This window comes from Lagenorhynchus albirostris, chromosome 6 (genome assembly GCF_949774975.1).
Source record: "Lagenorhynchus albirostris chromosome 6, mLagAlb1.1, whole genome shotgun sequence".
NCBI classification, from domain to species: domain Eukaryota; kingdom Metazoa; phylum Chordata; class Mammalia; order Artiodactyla; family Delphinidae; genus Lagenorhynchus; species Lagenorhynchus albirostris.
In genome coordinates this window covers 26,854,064-26,873,048 of record NC_083100.1, presented here as the reverse complement: position 1 = coordinate 26,873,048, position 18,985 = coordinate 26,854,064, and the positions used below count along the sequence as shown (strand labels likewise).

At 38.4% G+C, this 18,985-nt stretch overlaps 1 protein-coding gene across 3 annotated transcripts in view; it reads left to right on the top strand.

The window, feature by feature from the left end:
• The window catches only part of UNC80 (unc-80 homolog, NALCN channel complex subunit), a 238,509-nt gene extending 225,043 nt beyond the window's left edge, over positions 1–13,466 (top strand). For 2 of the 3 annotated variants that reach the window (XM_060151309.1, XM_060151310.1), the window contains 6 exons: positions 113–251; positions 2,729–2,785; positions 9,577–9,658; positions 10,612–10,723; positions 11,728–11,927; positions 13,200–13,466. In XM_060151309.1, the coding sequence (XP_060007292.1) occupies positions 113–251; positions 2,729–2,785; positions 9,577–9,658; positions 10,612–10,723; positions 11,728–11,927; positions 13,200–13,466 (857 nt within the window). The remainder of the gene's footprint in view (positions 1–112; positions 252–2,728; positions 2,786–9,576; positions 9,659–10,611; positions 10,724–11,727; positions 11,928–13,199) is intronic. The other variant, XM_060151311.1, reaches the window with a different exon arrangement.
• The last annotated feature ends 5,519 nt before the right edge of the window (positions 13,467–18,985 follow it).

Genomic DNA, 18,985 nt, shown 5'->3' with positions numbered 1-18,985 from the left:
ATACTGCCCTAAGTTTGCATACAAGCCAAGGATGGAGCCCAAGTACAAAGATGGTCTGGGTTTTCTGGTCCACATCACAGTTGCCTAACACTCCCTTCTCTGGCCCTTTCAGATGACTCTGTCAGCATGCCCAGTGTGGTAAGTGAACAAGAAGCTTACCTCCTGAGTGCCATTGGAAGGAGGCGGTTCTCCAGCCATGTCTCCAGCATGTCTGCACCTCAGGCTGAGGTGGGCATGTTACCCAGCCAAAGGTAAAGAGCCATGGATATGTTATACTCTGCCTTTGGGGGCAAAGGTAGAAATTCTGAAAACTCACTCCTGTTATTCTAAAAAAGGACTAAAGAGAAGCAAACAATCAATGTTGTTAAGTAGACCATTCAAACAACTTTTCAACGAGGGTTGCACAGGCAACAACTTGCGGAAAGTTTTCTAAGCCAGGCCAGTAGAAGGGATCTCAATTTCTGATCCAAACATTGTTTCTCCTTAAAATTTTTCTATAAACAGATATATGGTCTTCTTTCATGGTCTTCTTTCAGATGACATTCTTGTATTTCAGCTATAACATCAGCTAAGCTAATAATGAGTACCTGGCAAGTGTATAGGACTACCTTGATATATGTGGTAGTTTAGACTTCTGGTGTATCGTCAGTATTTAGTTGGAGGTAGTGATGCTTAACCAAGCAGAAGAAGACCTATGCCACTATGTGTGATGTTGGGCAGGTCATTTAACAGGAGCCCACTGTTTTCTCCTCTGTGAAATGAGAGGTTAGCTAAAGTTGGTCTTTAAGGTAACTTCTCTACCTAGAGAGTTTTATGTTTCCATAGCTAAACTCTTTAAAACATTTTCTTTGGTGTTCTCTGCCCTCTAAGAATATAGATTTAAAACTTTCTATATATAGTTTACCATATATATGGTTATATAAGAAATGATCTGACATAAGAAATAAAACTATCTATTTCAGAGGCAGTATTTTTACTTCAGAAACTGAATTCTTTAAAAGAATCAGTCTTATGTGTTTTTTATCTAGTTTGTTGCTTATTCTTATTACCTATAGAGTCATTGTGGTATAACTTATACACGGAGAATAAGAACAATCAGGTCACATTCTAATGATCAGATAAAATTAGTTTACGTGCAGAAATAATTACCCTAGATCTATATCCTTTAGCAAATCATTCCTGAACTGTACAGATGAAATAAAATTTGTGAAATAAAGCCAAACTTTGGAGAATATTGAAAAAATAGGGGGAAATGATAAAAGATTAATAAGTAAATTGCATACTTAAAAAGAAAGCATTATTTATGTACTACTGAGTTATTACAAAACTTGCTAGTATGTAAGGATTACTGTCATTGTAAGAGATGGCTTTACCTACCATTTGGTAATTTCTCTTTGAAAAGGAAGTCTTATAAATCAAATATATGAACAAAATCAGAGCCAAACTATAAAATATCCAAAAAAAGATGTAAAGCCATACAAGCAGTTAATACTGGTAAGTGGTGATTTATGTTTAATTGCTAGAAATGTGCAAACTTCTATCAAGAATAAATGAAAACTATCTAGCAGTCTGTCTAAAAGTCTAAATTAGGGAATTTTAAGTAAAGAGTTTTTTGGTTATTTACCTAAAATAACTAGGCCATCAATTCCCTTTGTACATATCCATTAAGGAGTTATCTCATTCCTGGGGAGAAAATTTGTTCTATTACGGATATACTAGAAATCCAGAAAAATAATATAGTTAAACCCGCTGGGCTAGGGAAGGTAATTATGTCTCTGTGTGTGAGGGAAAGCCTCTTTCTGGGGATGGTTGCTATTTTTATAGTGTACAATTAGGTGAACAACAATTCTCTAGAGGCGGGCACTCCAATTTTCTAAATTGTTTAATTCCATCCATTTTAACAACTATTTATTGAGTGCCTCATGAGTACTTAGCTCAGTGCTAGGCACTGAAGGAAAGGGAGAGAAAGTATAACACAGTTTCTGTTCACAAATTCCCAAATCAGTGTGATCCAAATAAATCGATAAACTAATTATTCTTTCACCAACCTGACAGGTTTCTTCTTTTGACATTTACAATTCAGTCACTAGAGGATGGAGTGAGGACGTAAATGCGAGTTCCATGTGAATTTTCCAGGGTTATCTTCCTTCCGTTTGTTTACTTGCATTTTCACTGCAAAATTAGCAGGTGAAGTCGGGTTCTTTCTTTGCTTTTCTTAATGGCATCAGTTCCAAGAGTTGGGTTGTGGCAGTTCATGGTAAGTGGTTTCTGTGTGATCATGTCATAAGACACAAGAAAGAAGCAGGATCCTAATCGATGAAACATCTGTACATATGATAGGTGAAAAATCATAACCACGCAGCCAGATGGTTACCAAAGGAATGATAGTTTTGTCCTCTACAGATTCGTTCTGCAGTGCGTTCCAGAGCTCCCGTGTCCATTCGGAGCTCGTTTTAAGTCCCAACTCTTGACCAATAAATAGATCACTCACTCCTCTGAGAGTCGTATCCACCCAAAGCCCCTCCTCCCTGTTGCCTTGAGTCCTAGGTCTTGACAAACCCAGCACAAGGTGAAATGGTTGACTGTCTCCTTTTCCTTCCTTGTTCTGTTAAATTTATTTATTTATTTTTGGTCCTTGGAAGCAGAAAAGTGCATGCTTTTTTTCTTTTTCTTTTATTTGTTTGCATTTTCTTTCCCTAAATGCTTCATCTCCCTACCCCTCCTGCAGTGAACCTAATGTCCTCGATGACTCCCAGGGCCTGGCCGCCGAGGGCAGCCTCTCTAGGTACAGTGTCAACGCTACCTGTGTATTGGTGTCTGTGCTGGGAAACGAGCTGTTCCCTGTCTCCTCTGTCTCTCTGTCTCCTCTCGCCCCGTCTTGACATCGATTTCCATTCCTTGCCCTTTGTTGCTCATAAACACACGAGCCTGGAAGTCAAAGGTGTAGCCTCCTTTATTTTCAGCTTCAGAGCTCAATCAGAGATGGCCTAAAAAGTTAACTTTAAAAAAAAAAAAAAACTTCCTGGAGTTCTCCTAGGGGCTTATCCCATGGACTGTCTCAGGAGTTTGATATGCAAAATGTTAAATTTATCCCACCTAATCATTTTCTCGCCTGCTGATATTCCTTAAGAAACATTTTTTTCAGAAGCCTTTTCATACAACTCCCCATCATTAGGAAGCCTCAGTCCAGACAGGTCTTTCAGCTAATACCGTGGATGATAAGAAAACAGTGATGCTATAATAAGAATACCAATGTCAGTACGATTTATATAATTCCCTCTCTTTGATGCATGCAGCATGACAGGCTATTATAGTAGCTTGTTCAAACAACACTTACATAAAGAATGTCTATCCCACCACGAAGATGACCACCAAATTTGCCATGAAATATCAGACACAAACATTTCTTGGTGAGAGAAGTCTTATGATGCGAACAATGTAATGGCTTAGCTATTGGTTTAAAGCTTCAGAAAGGGGGACTGCACCTTTAACACTCAGTTAAACCACGGCAAACATTCCTAATTCTGTGCTGTTGATTCACACCTCTCAACTAATCCTCATTAGGGGTAATGCTTCTTGTTCTTGCTAAGAGTGCCTTTGTTCCATCTCAAGATAAAATATTCCCTTTCAGGTTTGCATTATATAGTGAGTTGCATCCGTGTTTATTGCTTTATCACAAAGACGAGGAAATGTTGAGAGGCCGTTCCTGTGAAAGGTTGTCCTTTGTTTTCTTTGCATCTTGTTCAGATTTCACATTTTCTTCCACAGTTGAAAATGGGAAATTTATTCCATCATCTGGTGTATCTTTTTTTTAACTGGCCCCGTAATTCATGACATTCATTTGTGTTTGCGAGCCCCTGCCTGGACAGGTCAGTCTCTTATTGGTGGTAAATGTGGAAGTGCTGCAGAGTGCAGGCTTAATTCCATTACCGAGAGCTTTGGGGATGAGGAAGAATGCAGCAGTCCTTAGGGAGGTTTCCCTTCATTGTTCACAGTGTTGGAAGAGCTCTGAACCAAGCCTAGCACTGTGACCACTGGTTTCAAAGCATTCATTTGTTTAATGCTGAATATTACATACAAGACAGGAGAACCTAGTTAGGAAGATGATTTCAATGTCCTGTTGAGAGTAGAAAGTATTAAAGCAGACTTCCATTGGGCTGACTTTGTCCCGGGCCTTTTCTAAATAGGCCAAATTCTATTCTTGCTGAGTAAAATGCTAGTCTGGGGTTGGTGAGAGAAGGCAGGAGTTTGGGTTGATTTTTATAAATTCTCCCAAGGACTTGGCCCTCTCTGGCAGGCTTAAGGGTTCAAATGACTGATCTGGAGTTGTCTAAACCAATCCAATCTGCTCTGGGTCCAGTGTTGATAGGAATAAACCCAAAGTTCTTGCCATCTGAGGGTGGTTCAGAGCCAAAACTATAGGTTTTATCTACAGTTGAATTAGTCGCTCATGGGAGAACACTGATGACTGTTTTAGATCATCTGTTGTTGATCTGTTACTCCTGTAACTGCTGTGTTTTAGTTCTGGGCGTCAGTCACCTGGATTCATTTGTGGTCATTAAGAAACCAGAAAATGAGGCACTCACTTTGGATTCTAAATAATTCTGTAAATGCAGAGGCGTTCCAACAGCCGTAGCACGTCCACCTTTGCCATACACTGCAAATCATACCTCTTGAATTCCATCATGTCACCAAGTTCTCTTTGGAGGAGAGGAACTTTGGGCATTTACTAAGAGGTGGGTTTATAAAATAGGATATAGATTTCTTATATGTGGTTTCCAGGCTTTCTTATTTTTGGCATGAGACTTCTTTGTGCTGCAGACTCTTAAAATCCTAAAGAAGCAGTAAGACATTAACAATGTAAGTTACATTTAGCACATACCTGAGCACTCAGGACCTAAAAGACACCCCGAGTAATCCTAAGGAAAACCTGACTCCAAAGCTTAAAGAATATCAGTAAGCAAGCATGCCTAACGGAAAGTAATAAACCCCGTTCCTCCTCACAACCCCACATTTTGATAAACTTTCTGGGGATTGGCTTTTGAAAGAGCACTTGTTTTAGGCAAAATGGGCAAGTTGGTCTGAGGGCTAAATGAGGAAGAGACCAGGATAATAGTATAACCTGATGAATAGGTGGAAACCAATAAAAATTTTGCAGACCTTTAGAAAATTTCTTCTAGGATTTTTCTTGAACCTGTGCTAGCTGGTTTCTTATAAACATTCATGGCAAGAAGTATAAGCCTGTTAGAATCACTATGCTGAGAAAAAAATTTTGTCTTTTGGAAATGAATAAACTGCAATAATATTTCGTGGAAGAATTCTCTTCTTTAAGAGTGCTGCTCTTGGAAGTACAGAAACTTCATTGTAGTTCTTCCCTCCCTGTACCCACCCACAAGTACACACACCATGGACCATATTTTCTCTCCAGAAGAATATAGACATACAAAAAGTTATTCAAGCACTTAGGCCTAGAAGTTTATACTTGAGAGTTAAATTTGGTTTGGACACGTTAGAACATTTTGAAAGGCAGGAACTGACAACCAAATATAGCTTAAAAAAAAGGATTACAACGCTATTTGGTTCTGTAAGGGTAATTTTAATTGCAGTGGAAAATAAGAATGTGGCTCAAGTTTGAACAAGATATACAGTCTGGGTGAAACAAAATAAAAATAACCTATCCATCTCATGATCATCCACATTTTCAAAGTATGCAAACTTGGCAAGTACTCCCAAATTACAAAGAAAAGATGAAAACATTTTCAAAGTATGCAAACTTGGCAAGTACTCCCAAATTACAAAGAAAAGATGAAAACAAACTTTGTATGTAGCTGAGAATTCATAGCTAAGAAAATGTGTGTTGTGATACCCAGAGAAGTGTACTTTGCCAATGCTAAATCAGTTCTTATAGGATAACTGAGATCCAGATTATTCCCCCTTTTTATCTGATTCTAGTCTCTAATCTCTAAATTCTGTGGCATTTAAAATATATCTTCCTAGGGCTTCCCTGGTGGCGCAGTGGTTGAGAGTCCACCTGCCGATGCAGGGGACATGGGTTCGTGCCCCGGTCCGGGAAGATCCCACATGCCGCGGAGCGGCTGGGCCCGTGAGCCATGGCCGCTGAGCCTGCGTGTCTGGAGCCTGTGCTCCGCAATGGGAGAGGCCACAACAGTGAGAGGCCCACGTACCGCAAAAAAAATTAAAAATAATATATATATATTTTCTTGGATGTTGTGGAGGCTACGTAAATTTTAAACAATAATCTTTTACTGGGAAAGGGAAGAGGAGGATTTTGTCCACTGTTTATGTCTCTGTCCTCTATAAATGCTTTATGGCTCCTTCAGTGCTGGCTTTATGCATTCCATCACAAGGCAAGCACTCAGGGAAAATGGCTACGCTGTGTGCTTTGTACTCCCCCTACAGATTTCTCTAACCATATTAAAATTGAAACTAAAAGTACAGATAAAAGCAATGAAAATACAAATTCATTTTCTCTATACTAGTCTCACCCAGTACTTCTACTTAAAATTTTTATTTATGAAATCTATTTTTAGATTGAAATACACTTTTTTGTACTTTGAGATGAGTGATATAAATTTTTGTTGTATTACTGAATGGCCCTTTGTTCCCCTGTCTTTTAAGAAATACCACTAGTTATATATTCCATTAGGAGAGACATGCGTGTTTATGCACTCCAATCCAAGTCTTCATGCTGAAAGAAAAGAGGTCATTTGTGCCACAATTGTCTTCTAACATTGTCTAAATTTCCCTAGCTTGTAAATTACTTCCTTGCATTTTGAGGAAGGTGTTTTTGGTTTTTGCAGAAGGTTGAGTCACATCAGTTCTGCCAAGACCCAAGTATATTTACTTCTCTAAAATCCAGATCGTTTGCCATAGTAATGTTGTTTAGTGACTCAAAAATACAAAGGATGATTTTAACTTCCATTTAGAAAGTTTTATTTGCTTTTATACTTATGGTTTTGCCTTTTTATTTGGCAAAACAGTGGAAATCAGCCATTCTCAAATTCCCAAGATTAAAATTTTTAGGGAATCAGTTTTCCCCAGAGAGATGCTTCAGGCAAACACCATGGTCTTCTGGTTGATGTTACATTGCACACCTGATGGTCCACACATCACAAATCCTACATGTGACGGAAATACTACATGACATGGGGAGAAAGTAAATTGAGACCACTTTTTATATGCAACTCTAATTTGATATAGACCAGAACTTACTTCTTCTGCATAAGTAACTTCAGTTATTAATTTCTCTGTCTGTTTATTATTAACATATCCTCTTCATGCAGTTAAGCCAGACTTTGATGTTCCAAATGTAAACATGTTAGCATCACATTCTCAGGGAGAATATATATATGTATATATTAACTGAGCTGTATTTCCAAGGACACATCCTATAATTTAATCATTTATATGTGCATTCCATTGATGAAATACTATATCATTTACATAGAACAGCTAATTACTAAAGCTATAAACTTGATCCATTTCTTAGATATAAGCCTCTCTATCCATAGAGAAAATTTTGATGCTTTTGATCCTCCCTTGGAATAATCATGATAAAATTACCCTTGTTTTGACATTTAACACTCCCTGAGCAACGTGTATTTCTTTTCTTGCACCATTTTTTTCCTCACGATCTCAGATTACTGAATAAAATGAGACAAGCGGACTGCCTCTATTTCATTTTCTCTGCCCAGATATTTTTAAGACATTTTATTACCTACTTCCTTCTAGTGGTCTAGAAGCAATAAATTCATTACAAGTGTAAAACAAGGAAGCATACTACATTACATCACTTTTCATATTCAAATCATTTTACATCAACTAACTTCTTTTCTCTACCTTAATGGGAGGTAGGTGGTAAGTATTAACCTCCCTTTACGGCCAAGGGAACTGAGGTAACATTTAGATGTCAATGAAGAATCCATTCCAGTGAAAGCTTTGCTTGGTATTTGGGAGAAACTTGTTTCTACTTTTGTGCCTATGGTAATTGAATACTCTTTCCAATTTAAGACACGTTAAAATGTATAATTAATCAGGAGATGTCATTTCAAACATGCCAGCAACTTAGTCTGGATTGCTTCTCAGAATTTATTGCACTGTTCCTTTGGGGTAATTTTCCATCTTCATAGAAAGATCATCTATGGTACAAGGCCATATATGTATAAAAATAATGTACATTGATCTTTTGAACTTGATATTCAGGAGAACAAGAAAGTTTAAAAAAAACGTCTGTTTTTAAAACTCTTTATGGAATTTTGTATTGTGTATCCCAAATGGTCTAATTACAATATAATTACATGCTTATTTCAGAAGAACTATGATAAACTCCATTTGGGAATCATTGATTCTCTTCTAGTGGAAATATGAGTAAGACTTTTAAAAAATGACACGTGACTGTGTCAACCATGTGATGATTAACTAGTTGTTAATAAAACAGGGGAAACGTCTGATTGTCCATCCTGCCACCTGCACGGAGACGGTATTTAGGTAGCTCATTTTTTTAAAATAGCACTGAATGCATACAGTCTCTCCTTCTCATGGACAGTTGCTGACGCTGCATTCCTCTGTGGAATATTTTACTGTCAAAACTATTTGCAGATGACTCTCCTTTTGCAAAGGCAAAGCAGAAATTAATTACCCATTAACCAAATAATCACATTGGCATCATCTACAGGATTACAGTGTTCTCTGGGGCACGATACATTTCTTTTTTTTCACCTCCACTCCCATTATACATTCCTATTATACATGCATGCAGAATGAAAAATGATCATGCGTCCATGACAGTGTTTTCAGCTTCACCCAACACTAAAATAGGAACCACTGCCAGCAGTCATTTTTGCATATATAAAAGACACACACACAGTAAATTTGGGGGGAGCAGGTTGTTGCTTTTATAAATTGTGTATTATGTTTGGGTGCAGCTGCTCGATATTAAACTTCTAAGTTGTAATGACAGCTTAATTACTTTGCCAGCCTTTTAAATCTAAAATCATTTTTACAAGACATTTAATTGTCTATCTATGCGACTGTTCGTTTACTCAGTCAGAGAGACTTCAGGCTGCAAACATGTGTTGAATGTGACCCTTCACCCAAATGGATTCTGTGTCTGATGTGTTTGATATTCGTTCATCTTATTTTCATTTAAATTGAAAAATTTTAAAAGGTGTTCCCATCCACGTGATAGAGTTGTACATGTTTGTTCGTCACCACCTTTCTCCTTACCCTTGAACAAAAAATTGAGATTAGCGTACAACATCTTAAGCCTTTTGGTGGCTTCCAAACCAGGGGTGTGATGTTTTGCTGAATGATAGATCCGGCCTCAGTGATTGAAAACAGAATCTCAATTTTGGCAGCTTGGGGCTACAAGGCCTCGTCTTCCCTCCTAAACCTTTGAAAACTCCCATCCCGGGGATTCTTTCCCAACCTTCCTTCAAAGATAACGGTATCTTTGAAGTGACTCGTAACCTGTAAGTGATTTTGACTAACACCCACCAGACAATGGTCTTGGGTGCTTGCTCCAGGGCACACTAACACTGCTGATGCTCTCAACAGGGTGGCAAGTGTGCAGAGTGAACCTGGCCAGCAGAACCTCCACACTCAGCAGCCGCTGGGGAGGAAGAGGGGCCTGAGGCAGGTAAGCAGACCCTGGAAGGGCAGGAGAGTCATCCTGCGAAATGCAAGGTCTACTCGGTTTTTAATGCCCATGTATATTAAGATTATATGTTACCTTCTCCCCACCTGAAATGAGCAGTACAGAACAACTTTAAAGCATGGTAAGTGCTTGGGCAAGCGGAGAGTTTGGGGCTTCTTCTCTTTTTAGCTCCGAATCTTCTTATTAGCAAAGCTGATCACTTGGTAAAATAAGTGGGCCTATATTTTTATTTGCTCCCTATCCAGAAACCTGTGCCAGCCAAACTACTGACAATGGAAGATTCGTTAGAAGGTTGATTTAAGGCCTGTTTCTGTAGAGAGGCAGAGACAGCCATCCTTTCTGCCTCGTTTTAAGATTAATAATTCAATTTAAAACTGAAATCGAAGGAAAGATCATCTTTATAAATTTCCCTAGGTGGGGTTCCTTTACGTTACTGTCTAAATAAAAACCCAAATGAGGCTTTGTGCTGTTTCTTTGATGGGAGCGTCCCAGCACTGATGTGGAGACCAGACATTTTCCCAGTACCTGGGGTGTTTTTCATCAACCTCCCCTTGAGAGTTAGCATATGGTCAGCTACAGCTTTTAGATGAGCAAAGGCTGATTGGTAAGCAATCGTTGTTAGTTTTGTATCCTTAAATTCACTGATATTCTCACTGTGACTATTTCAAATTCTGTTAATGTTCTTAGGATATATAAAGGAGTAATAATCGTAAGATAGAAGTGGCTAAGGGGATGCCAGAATCAAATACGTACTTGTATTTAAATATGCAGAAGGAAGTTTATTTTATTGGCTATGAATGTTAAGGAACAACCATAAGACTCCACAGAGACCCACCAAGAAGGGAACAAACCATAGTCAGAATCCTCTGAGCTCAGTCTTTCCTCCCAGGCAGTTAGACCCTTCTTGCTAGTTTTCTTCTGCCTGTTCTCTTTAGCTAAGACGTCCTCTACTATCACGTCAGAAGACTCAGACTGAACCCAGAAACCGCCACGGGGCTCGGCTGTCAACCACCCGCAGGAGCATTCAACCTAAAACGAAGCCATCTGGTGAGGCCTCCTGTGTCCCTTCTGGCTACACATTGACACGTTGCCCTGCCACACAGCCAGGAAGGCCTGCAGAGACTGAGCTCATGCAGATAAGCACACCTTTGGGGAGCCACTAGGAAAAGGGACGAAATTTCCCAGGAAACTTGAGCGCCTTTTTTTCGCTCACCTTTCCCAATTCCATCCCTCCCCTCGTGCACCTAGGAAATGGAACAGTCCAAGGTAAACCACAAATGCTATGAAATTTGTTGATAGAAGGTTGTGTTTCATTTACCCAAGCCAGGAACTGGGTTTGTCATATGTCTTACTGAAGACAAAGAAATGATGAATAATAGGGACTTTTAAATCTTTTTGGCAGCTGTTATAGCAATGACCAAGTTCACTTAATGATCTGTGCCAATTTTGTTTTTATGTAAAAACTATTTATGTGAAAAGGCTATTAAAGAAATTTTTTTAATAAATTCATTTTTTAATTTATACTATTTATTTTTGGCTGTATTGGGTCTTCGTTGCGGCACACAGGCTTTCTCTAGTTGCGGCGAGCGGGGGCTACTCTTCCTTGCGGTGAGCGGGCTTCTCATTGCAGTGGCTTCTCTTGTTGCGGAGCACGGGCCCTAGGCGTGTGGGCTTCAGTAGTTGTGGCACGTGGGCTCAGTAGTTGTGGCGCGTGGGCTTAGTTGCTCCACGGCATGTGGGATCTTCCCGGACCAGGGCTCGAACCCACGTCCCCTACGTTGGCAGGCGGATTCTTGACCGCTGCGCCACCAGGGAAGTCCCTGAAAAGGCTATTTTATGCAATAATGATTTTTATACCCCAGTCCTAGTCTTTGTTAGAAGGTGAAATCAATACATATACATAATAGTCTAATCTGCTCTCATTTACTGATAAACCAGCAATGTCTTTACCAAGAAAAGTCAAGTCAGGAGACACTTGTTAAAACTAATTATTAAGCACTGCCAACCTACTTTCCTCCTATTCTATTTACTGCTCTACTTCTGACCTACAGCGGATCAGAAACGATCTGTGACCTTCATTGAGGCTCAGGCAGAGCCAGCCGGTGCCCCAACAGACATGCTTCCTGCCACAGGCCAGCCACAGGGCTGCGGCCCAGCCCCATCCAGGAAACCAGACGGAATGGACAAACCAGTGCTCACGTCTTCCCCCGCCATTGTTGTTGCTGACCTTCACAGCCTGTCTCCCAAGCAGGTGAGGGCACTGGAGAAACAGGCAAGTCTTGCTCCTTGCATACTTCTGTCTGGGAACCATTGGGATATGCAGATGTAATCCATATAACTTAAGTCTGGGTCTGTAATGTTTTGTTAGACAGACACTGGTCCTGTCATCATGAAAAAAAAAAAAAACTGTGAAGTATATGGCCAAGAATACATCTACTTAAGAAGGCATAAGAGAAATCTTCATACTCTTTGTTATGAAAACCCTAAGAAGAAATATTTCATAGTTAAAATAACCATTGAAATCCAGTATATAATACATGATTGACAGTTCAATTCAAAAAATATATATAAATAAAGTTACCAATTTAGATGAAACCTTTAAATATAGAACCTTCTGAATCCTGTGAGAGGAACTTTTGTTTTGATCTTTTTCGTCGTTGTTTTGATCCTTTTCGTCGTTGTTTGATATTTTCTTGTTGTTTTGATTTTTTTCCCTGCTTTTTTTAAAAATTTATTTATCTTATTTATTTTTGGTTGTGTTGGGTCTTTTGTTGCTGTGCGGGCTTTCTCTAGTTGCGGTGAGCGGGGGCTACTCTTCATTGCAGTGTGCGGGTTTCTCATTGCGGTGGCTTCTCTTGTTGTGGAGCATGGGCTCTAGGCGTGCATGGGCTTCAGTAATTGTGGCACACAGGCTCAGTAGTTGTGGCTCATAGGCTCTAGAGAGCAGGCTCAGTAGTTGTGGCACACGGGTTTAGTTGCTCTGCGGCATGTGGGATCTTTCTGGACCAGGGCTCGAACCCATGTTCCCTGCATTGGCAGGCGGATTCTTAACCACTGCGCCACCAGAGAAGTCCCTTTTTCCCTGCTTTTGATTTTTATCATTAAATTCCCATAGGTCCCACCTTCTTCTCATGTGGTGTTTAAAGAAAGCTAAGGGGCAATATACTATATACGTTTGTAAAGTCTTTAATGGTTAAAAAGCAGAAACTAACACACCATTGTAAAGCAATTTTACTCCAATGAAGATGTAAAAAAAAAAAGCATTGTAATACCATTGTCTCATTTTTATCCTCACAGTCTACAGGATAAGTGGGGCAAAATATTATGCTCATGCAACAGGTTAGAAAACTGAGGCTTAGAAAGTTGGAAGGGCCTATCTGAGGTCTCGCATATACCAAAGGCTAAGACTGGGTCCACCCTTGGGATTCCTTGTCCAGTTACAGCTGTACAACAAACATTCTTTGATCCTTTTCCCTAGTACACGTCCTACCTTTCCATGATGTTATGATCCTTTTGGTCACAGGGTGAAAGCCTCCCAGCTGAAGAAGGAGAAAAGGAGGAGGACACAGAAATACAAGGTGCTACAGCACATAGCCCCCTCTCTACTCAACTCTCAGACCCTGATGACTTCACAGGCCTTGAGACATCCATCCTCCTACAGCATGGAGACACTGTCCTTCACATCAGTGAGGAAAATGGCATGGAGAACCCCCTCCTGTCCAGTCAGTTCCCTTTTACTCCCACTGAGCTAGGGGAGACTGAGGTAGACCTAGATGAGTCTCATGTTTAATTCTGTACCTTTTAAGAGTTGTAGGTGTAGACAAGATGTGGAAGGGATCACTTTGCTAAAAGTTGAAAACGTGCTTGGAAAAGATGAAAACATAGCACTTTACACTCAATGGGTAGCACAAATCCCAGTGGATTTTGCTGTCGATGTGCATATTGTTTCATAAACATCTTTTAAAAGTCAATGGCTAAGATGGTTTGGTTGTGTGAAGACCATAAAATCTAGGGAAGAATAAAGGGAAAAAGCCATTTCACTGCACATTGTTTATGATTCAAGAAGCCTTGAGCAGTTGAAAATGTATACTGTTACAGAGCTGCTTACCTAGGAATATTAACAAATAATGTGTTCTAAAAAGAGAAAGCAATTTTTTGAGGTTACATTCTACATCTCATGCAAATGTTTATTTTTCTAATTTCAAAATCATTAAATCAGGTGGCTGTACAAGTAGCAATTTATATAAAAGTAATCAATAAGGAAAATATTAGTTTGGGGAAACTTGATAGCAAATAAGCCTGCAGCCATTTTTTTTTTTTTTTTGATCAACAATACAGCCATTTAGAAGAAGAAAAAATACTATTTTTAGAGCTGTGGATTTTTCAATATTTATTTTTTAACTGTCATTTTCATTGCATATTGTAAATCAAAATGCTAATGCCATAAGATCATTCCATTTCATAACACATTAGAGAATACTCTAGAAATTATCAGACATAATTCTGAACTAAGAAGAACCTAAATAGCCTATACTATAATAAAAATTAAATGTAAATATAATAGCTAGAAAGAGATGGTATTCCTACGTCTAGTCCTGACTACATCAATGCCAAGATTGGGAGATTTTGGGAAATGTGATTACTTTCCCTTACAGTGTCCTGTGCCTGCCCTTGATGGCATATTTTCAGATATTATATTAAGGTTAATGTTGTTAGAATTGGTTCAATGAAATAACTCTTTCTCAATGTTAACAATATTCATATCCTTTAGATATTAAGTTTATGGTTCTCTATAGACAGAGCTTGTATATTTTACTTTAACTTGAAGTTCAGTTACCTGAAGAAAAGTATAAAACTTGGCTTGTGAGGCTATATCTAGTGTGTTATTGATCCTATAGCAGGGCTTGGCATCATGTAGTTCAAGATTAAATTTCAAAACTTTAACAGTTTACATTACAAAACTGTTACATAACTTCTAAGTGTATAAAAACTCATATATATATATATATATATATATATATGTAAATTGGTATGGTGGTGAGGGGGTGTGTGTGTTTTCTAGTCCTCAAGCTAAAGTTTAGACTGTGATTACACTGCAATGAATTTGGAACCCATTCTGTACGCTTAAACTTTGACTACATTGGCTATAATATGGTATATGTATATATAAAGGAGACCTACTAAACCCACCCAAATCACAAAGGAAACTTATTTTTCTCTTAGAATTGCTTATTAAACAGGCATTGTTTTTAATGTGATATATACTTTCAAATATAATTTGGGGTTTTGGTCTCATTCACTAATAGAATGAAAGATATCTGTGAGTTAAAGTACAAAACTAAAAATCTCAAATCTAAAACTTCAGAAAGCAGAGGTGGTAAATGGCCTCATCTATGTTTTACAATATTTTCAGGACATTTACACTTAATGCTGAATTCTCAAATGCAGAAATATACATATATAAGTGGTTTTATGATTCTTTCTAAGCTGATATATTTCGCCTGTTAAAAATTATGCTGCTCCCTTAGTGTTGGAGGCCTTATGTTTGGTAATTACAAGTGTCTGTGCTATATGAGTCTCTATGTATGTGCGTGTTTTGTTGCAGTTTCTTGATTCTTGACTCAAATTCTCTATGTATAATCGTATCAAATATTTAAAAAGTAAAAGGGTCAAAGAAGATTGTTAAATATCTGACCAGAATCCTATATACCTTTATATATATATTTAAAAAGTATTGGGATGTTTTGAACATGACTATGCTGGCCTGTCTGCCTTTTACCCTGATTCCTTCACTCTAGTGTTATGGAAGTCTACTGGAAACTTTTTCAATAAGCTAAGTAATGTTGTACCTTGCAAAAAAGCCTCCACTCTGACAAACAGGGCCTTATAGAGTGGGAATGTTTTCATACTGGGACTATGGAGATTTTGCAGATGTGTACATCTGTTCCATTTAAGGTGCCCTTAAACGTGTTGAATGTAATGTGTTAAATGTTTATGTGTAATTGATAAAATATCTATATGTATGTGCATAAGATTGTCACAAGATGTATTCTCAGGAATACTGTTACCTGGAGTTTGAAGGAATAATTATTTATAAAAACAAAAAAAAGTCGAGCAAGATTAGAAAAAGTTCAAGATAAGTAACAATATTTTGTAATTCAAAATATTATTGAGTATATGACTAAAAGTTAATTATTACATATGATAAATATAGTATTGGTAATAGATCATTTATTAAGCTATGATTCTTTCTGAAATTAACTTTTGAGAGACCTTAGAATAAGCATGTATCATCCACAATAGTGGGTGTAGATTTACTCAGATTCAATTAAAGCGGTTCAAATTCTGGATACAGCATTTTATACAGCAAAACATTTTACTTTCATTTTTCAGTGTTTGCTGCTTTCTGTAATTCTATTAGATAAGTTGTTTTTTTCCAAAAAGGAAACTGAGTTGTTGAGTGCATTGGGGCAAGGCACTGAGAACTACGGTGTCAAAAGGCATAAATGGGCATAGCAATGCTGGAGGAAAAAAAATCTGTGGCATTTCGGGGTCTGACTAGGGCCTGTTGAGTAGGCTGGAAGTAACTGATTTGCTATTTCAAGCCTCCAAGAGTACCTTAGGCAGGATGATATCTCCTCCTTCTTTAGTTATCTGTCCCTCTAGTCAATGAGAAACATTCTCCAGTCTGCTGTCCAGCTCTGAGAGTATCTGAGACAGGAATAGAGTGTATATAGGGACCTACAAGGAAGAAAGGGTCATAAATAGAATGACAGTCCAAAATAGAAATTAAATATCCTTCCTCAAGTTGTACATGAGACTAATAGTCTCCGGAATTTGCTGCTATCACACCGAGTCATGCTGTTGCCCTGTGACCTCACACTTCCAATTCCACGGCCTTGTCTTGGCAGTGAATAGAAAGTCCCACCTCCTCATTTACTTCAGTGGGTCCTAACTGCAGCATTTCAGAAACAAAGTTTGGTTTGACACTCAGGAGAATAAAAACAAGTTTAGGGCAGAATGTATCTGGAAAAACTTAAGACAAATTTTCTTATGTTATTTTAGGATCATTTAGGATTACAGATCAATGTACCTCCATATTTTTCAAAAGTCACTGTGACTGCAGGATGAAAATCCTTTATTAGCCATTTTATAGGTAAAAACAAAAGATTGACTACACAGCCAACGTCCCTCAGATGACTATAAAGTTTGTTATGAATACTGAATGACCAAAGAGCATGGAAAAAATGCATATGAATAAATACTGAAATGTTTATGAAAGATATTTATGAAAGATAAGACTTCTGTGTTTGAATATGCACATAAAATAAATCTAAAAACATTTAAGATGCCTGATTGAGTTTTGGTTCTCATTTTTCAACATAGGGAATAGGTTAACTCATTCAGGAAAGTGTTCATTTTAGATCCCTGGGGTGTGCTTTTGTTTTGGATCCCTGGAGCTCGCCTCGATATCTCTCCACAACATAGTCCGGCCTGAGGTCACCCTTCAATTGGACACCTCCAATTCCTTCCTCCTATTCCAAATGAGCTCCATTCTACTCATGCTTTCCATCCCTAACTTTCAAAATAAAGCAGAATGGGCATATTGGGAGACAAGTTCCCCAGTGTGACTTCTCTGCCCAGGTATGACCATCTGGAATGACTGGTAGATTTTCCAGGAGGAATGTTAAGGACCAGGTTATGCGCTGAATGTGGCCAGAACCACTATGGGATACACGTTTACCACCAGTTCTTTTATACAAAGTGCTCTATCCTTACCCTCTAAGTTATGCCCTTGCTAAATCCTTTTTTTTTTTTTCTTTCCTCTCCCATGAATTTGTTACCTGAAAAACTGTGTTCCCCTCTTGGTGGGAGTCGAGCCAAAAGACACAACCAAGCCAAAGATCAGGAGAAGGACCTATTACTTGCAGCAAGAAAGGAGAACACGGGGGATCTCTCCCAAAGCAGTGTCTTCCCAACAGCAAAATTGCGTAAGTTTTATGCTAAGGGTACATGCGTATTGATGAAGGGGCTTGGGCTGTGGACAGAGTCCAAGATTTAGTGGATTGAAGTCATGAGGGTCAGAAAAGGTCAACATATCCTCTCTTAAATTCCTGTTAATCTGGTGGTTGAGGCTTTAGGCTAATCATTTCCATTGAAAAGAACTGGTTGAATTTACAACTGATACACTATCTTTGCTATTGTTACTTCTCTTGCCTGATAACAGGCATTTGTTTCTGCATTCTTTGTCCCCTTAAGATCATTAATTACTACACAAAAGAATCTGAAAAAGAATGCATATATGTATATATACACCCGAATATATAACTATATAACTATATATATATATATATATATATAAAACTGAATCACTTTGCTGTACACCAGGAAGTAACACAACATTGTAAGTCAACTATACTTCAAAAAAAAAAAAAAAAAGACCTTTAGGACAAAATCACTTTCTTCTTTCCTTAACAAAGATATCTCCATAGCTTATACCTTTTCTTACCCCAATACATAGTGTATTTCTGTTATTATATCTGGTACCTTTAACCATATATATTACTTAGAATTCTCAATCCTTTGAAATTTTAATTTTTAAATGAAAATAAAGAAGTGAATATTGATCATTGTGAACTGTAAAAAAAAAAAATAATTACTGAGACCTGTTCAAGGGCCAGGCTTAGATGACAAAATAGCTTAGGCCCAAAATGCCTTCTCTTATGTCAAAAAAGCCATGTCTGGTTTTCTTTTTCCAGAGACCCCTCCTCCCCCACCTCATCTGCTTACAGTTTTACTACAGTTATTTTCCCCACCCAATGATCCTAGACACATTTGGCAAAGAAATAGCCACACTTACTCTGTTCTGGATTTTGCCTGAACAGTAAATAAATGTATTGCAATTTGTCAATAAGCATTCCTGTGAAAGAAGGTAAGAAGGATGAGGGCCAGAAGCAGAGGAGAGTAATAATAATAACCACCACCATTTTATACTGAGCACCAGGCATCCGGTCCTGGGCACAGACTTGGATTCACAAATCTTGCGCACTGTCTTAATAGATGAGAAAATTGGAGGCAGGGAGAAGTGACTTGCCAGGTCACCCAGCTAGCATCTGGTAGAGCCAGGATTCCGCCCCAAATCAGACTCGCACTGCTCTTGAGGAGGATTCAAAGAGAAATAGGAAGAAGGGTTTTTTTTGTTCTTGGACAAGTACAGGGACGGAGAGGAAAGGAACGCATATGCAAACGATGGAGAAACAAAAAAGTGATAAGAGGGCAAGAGCTGAGAGGGAACTGCAGGGGAAGTAA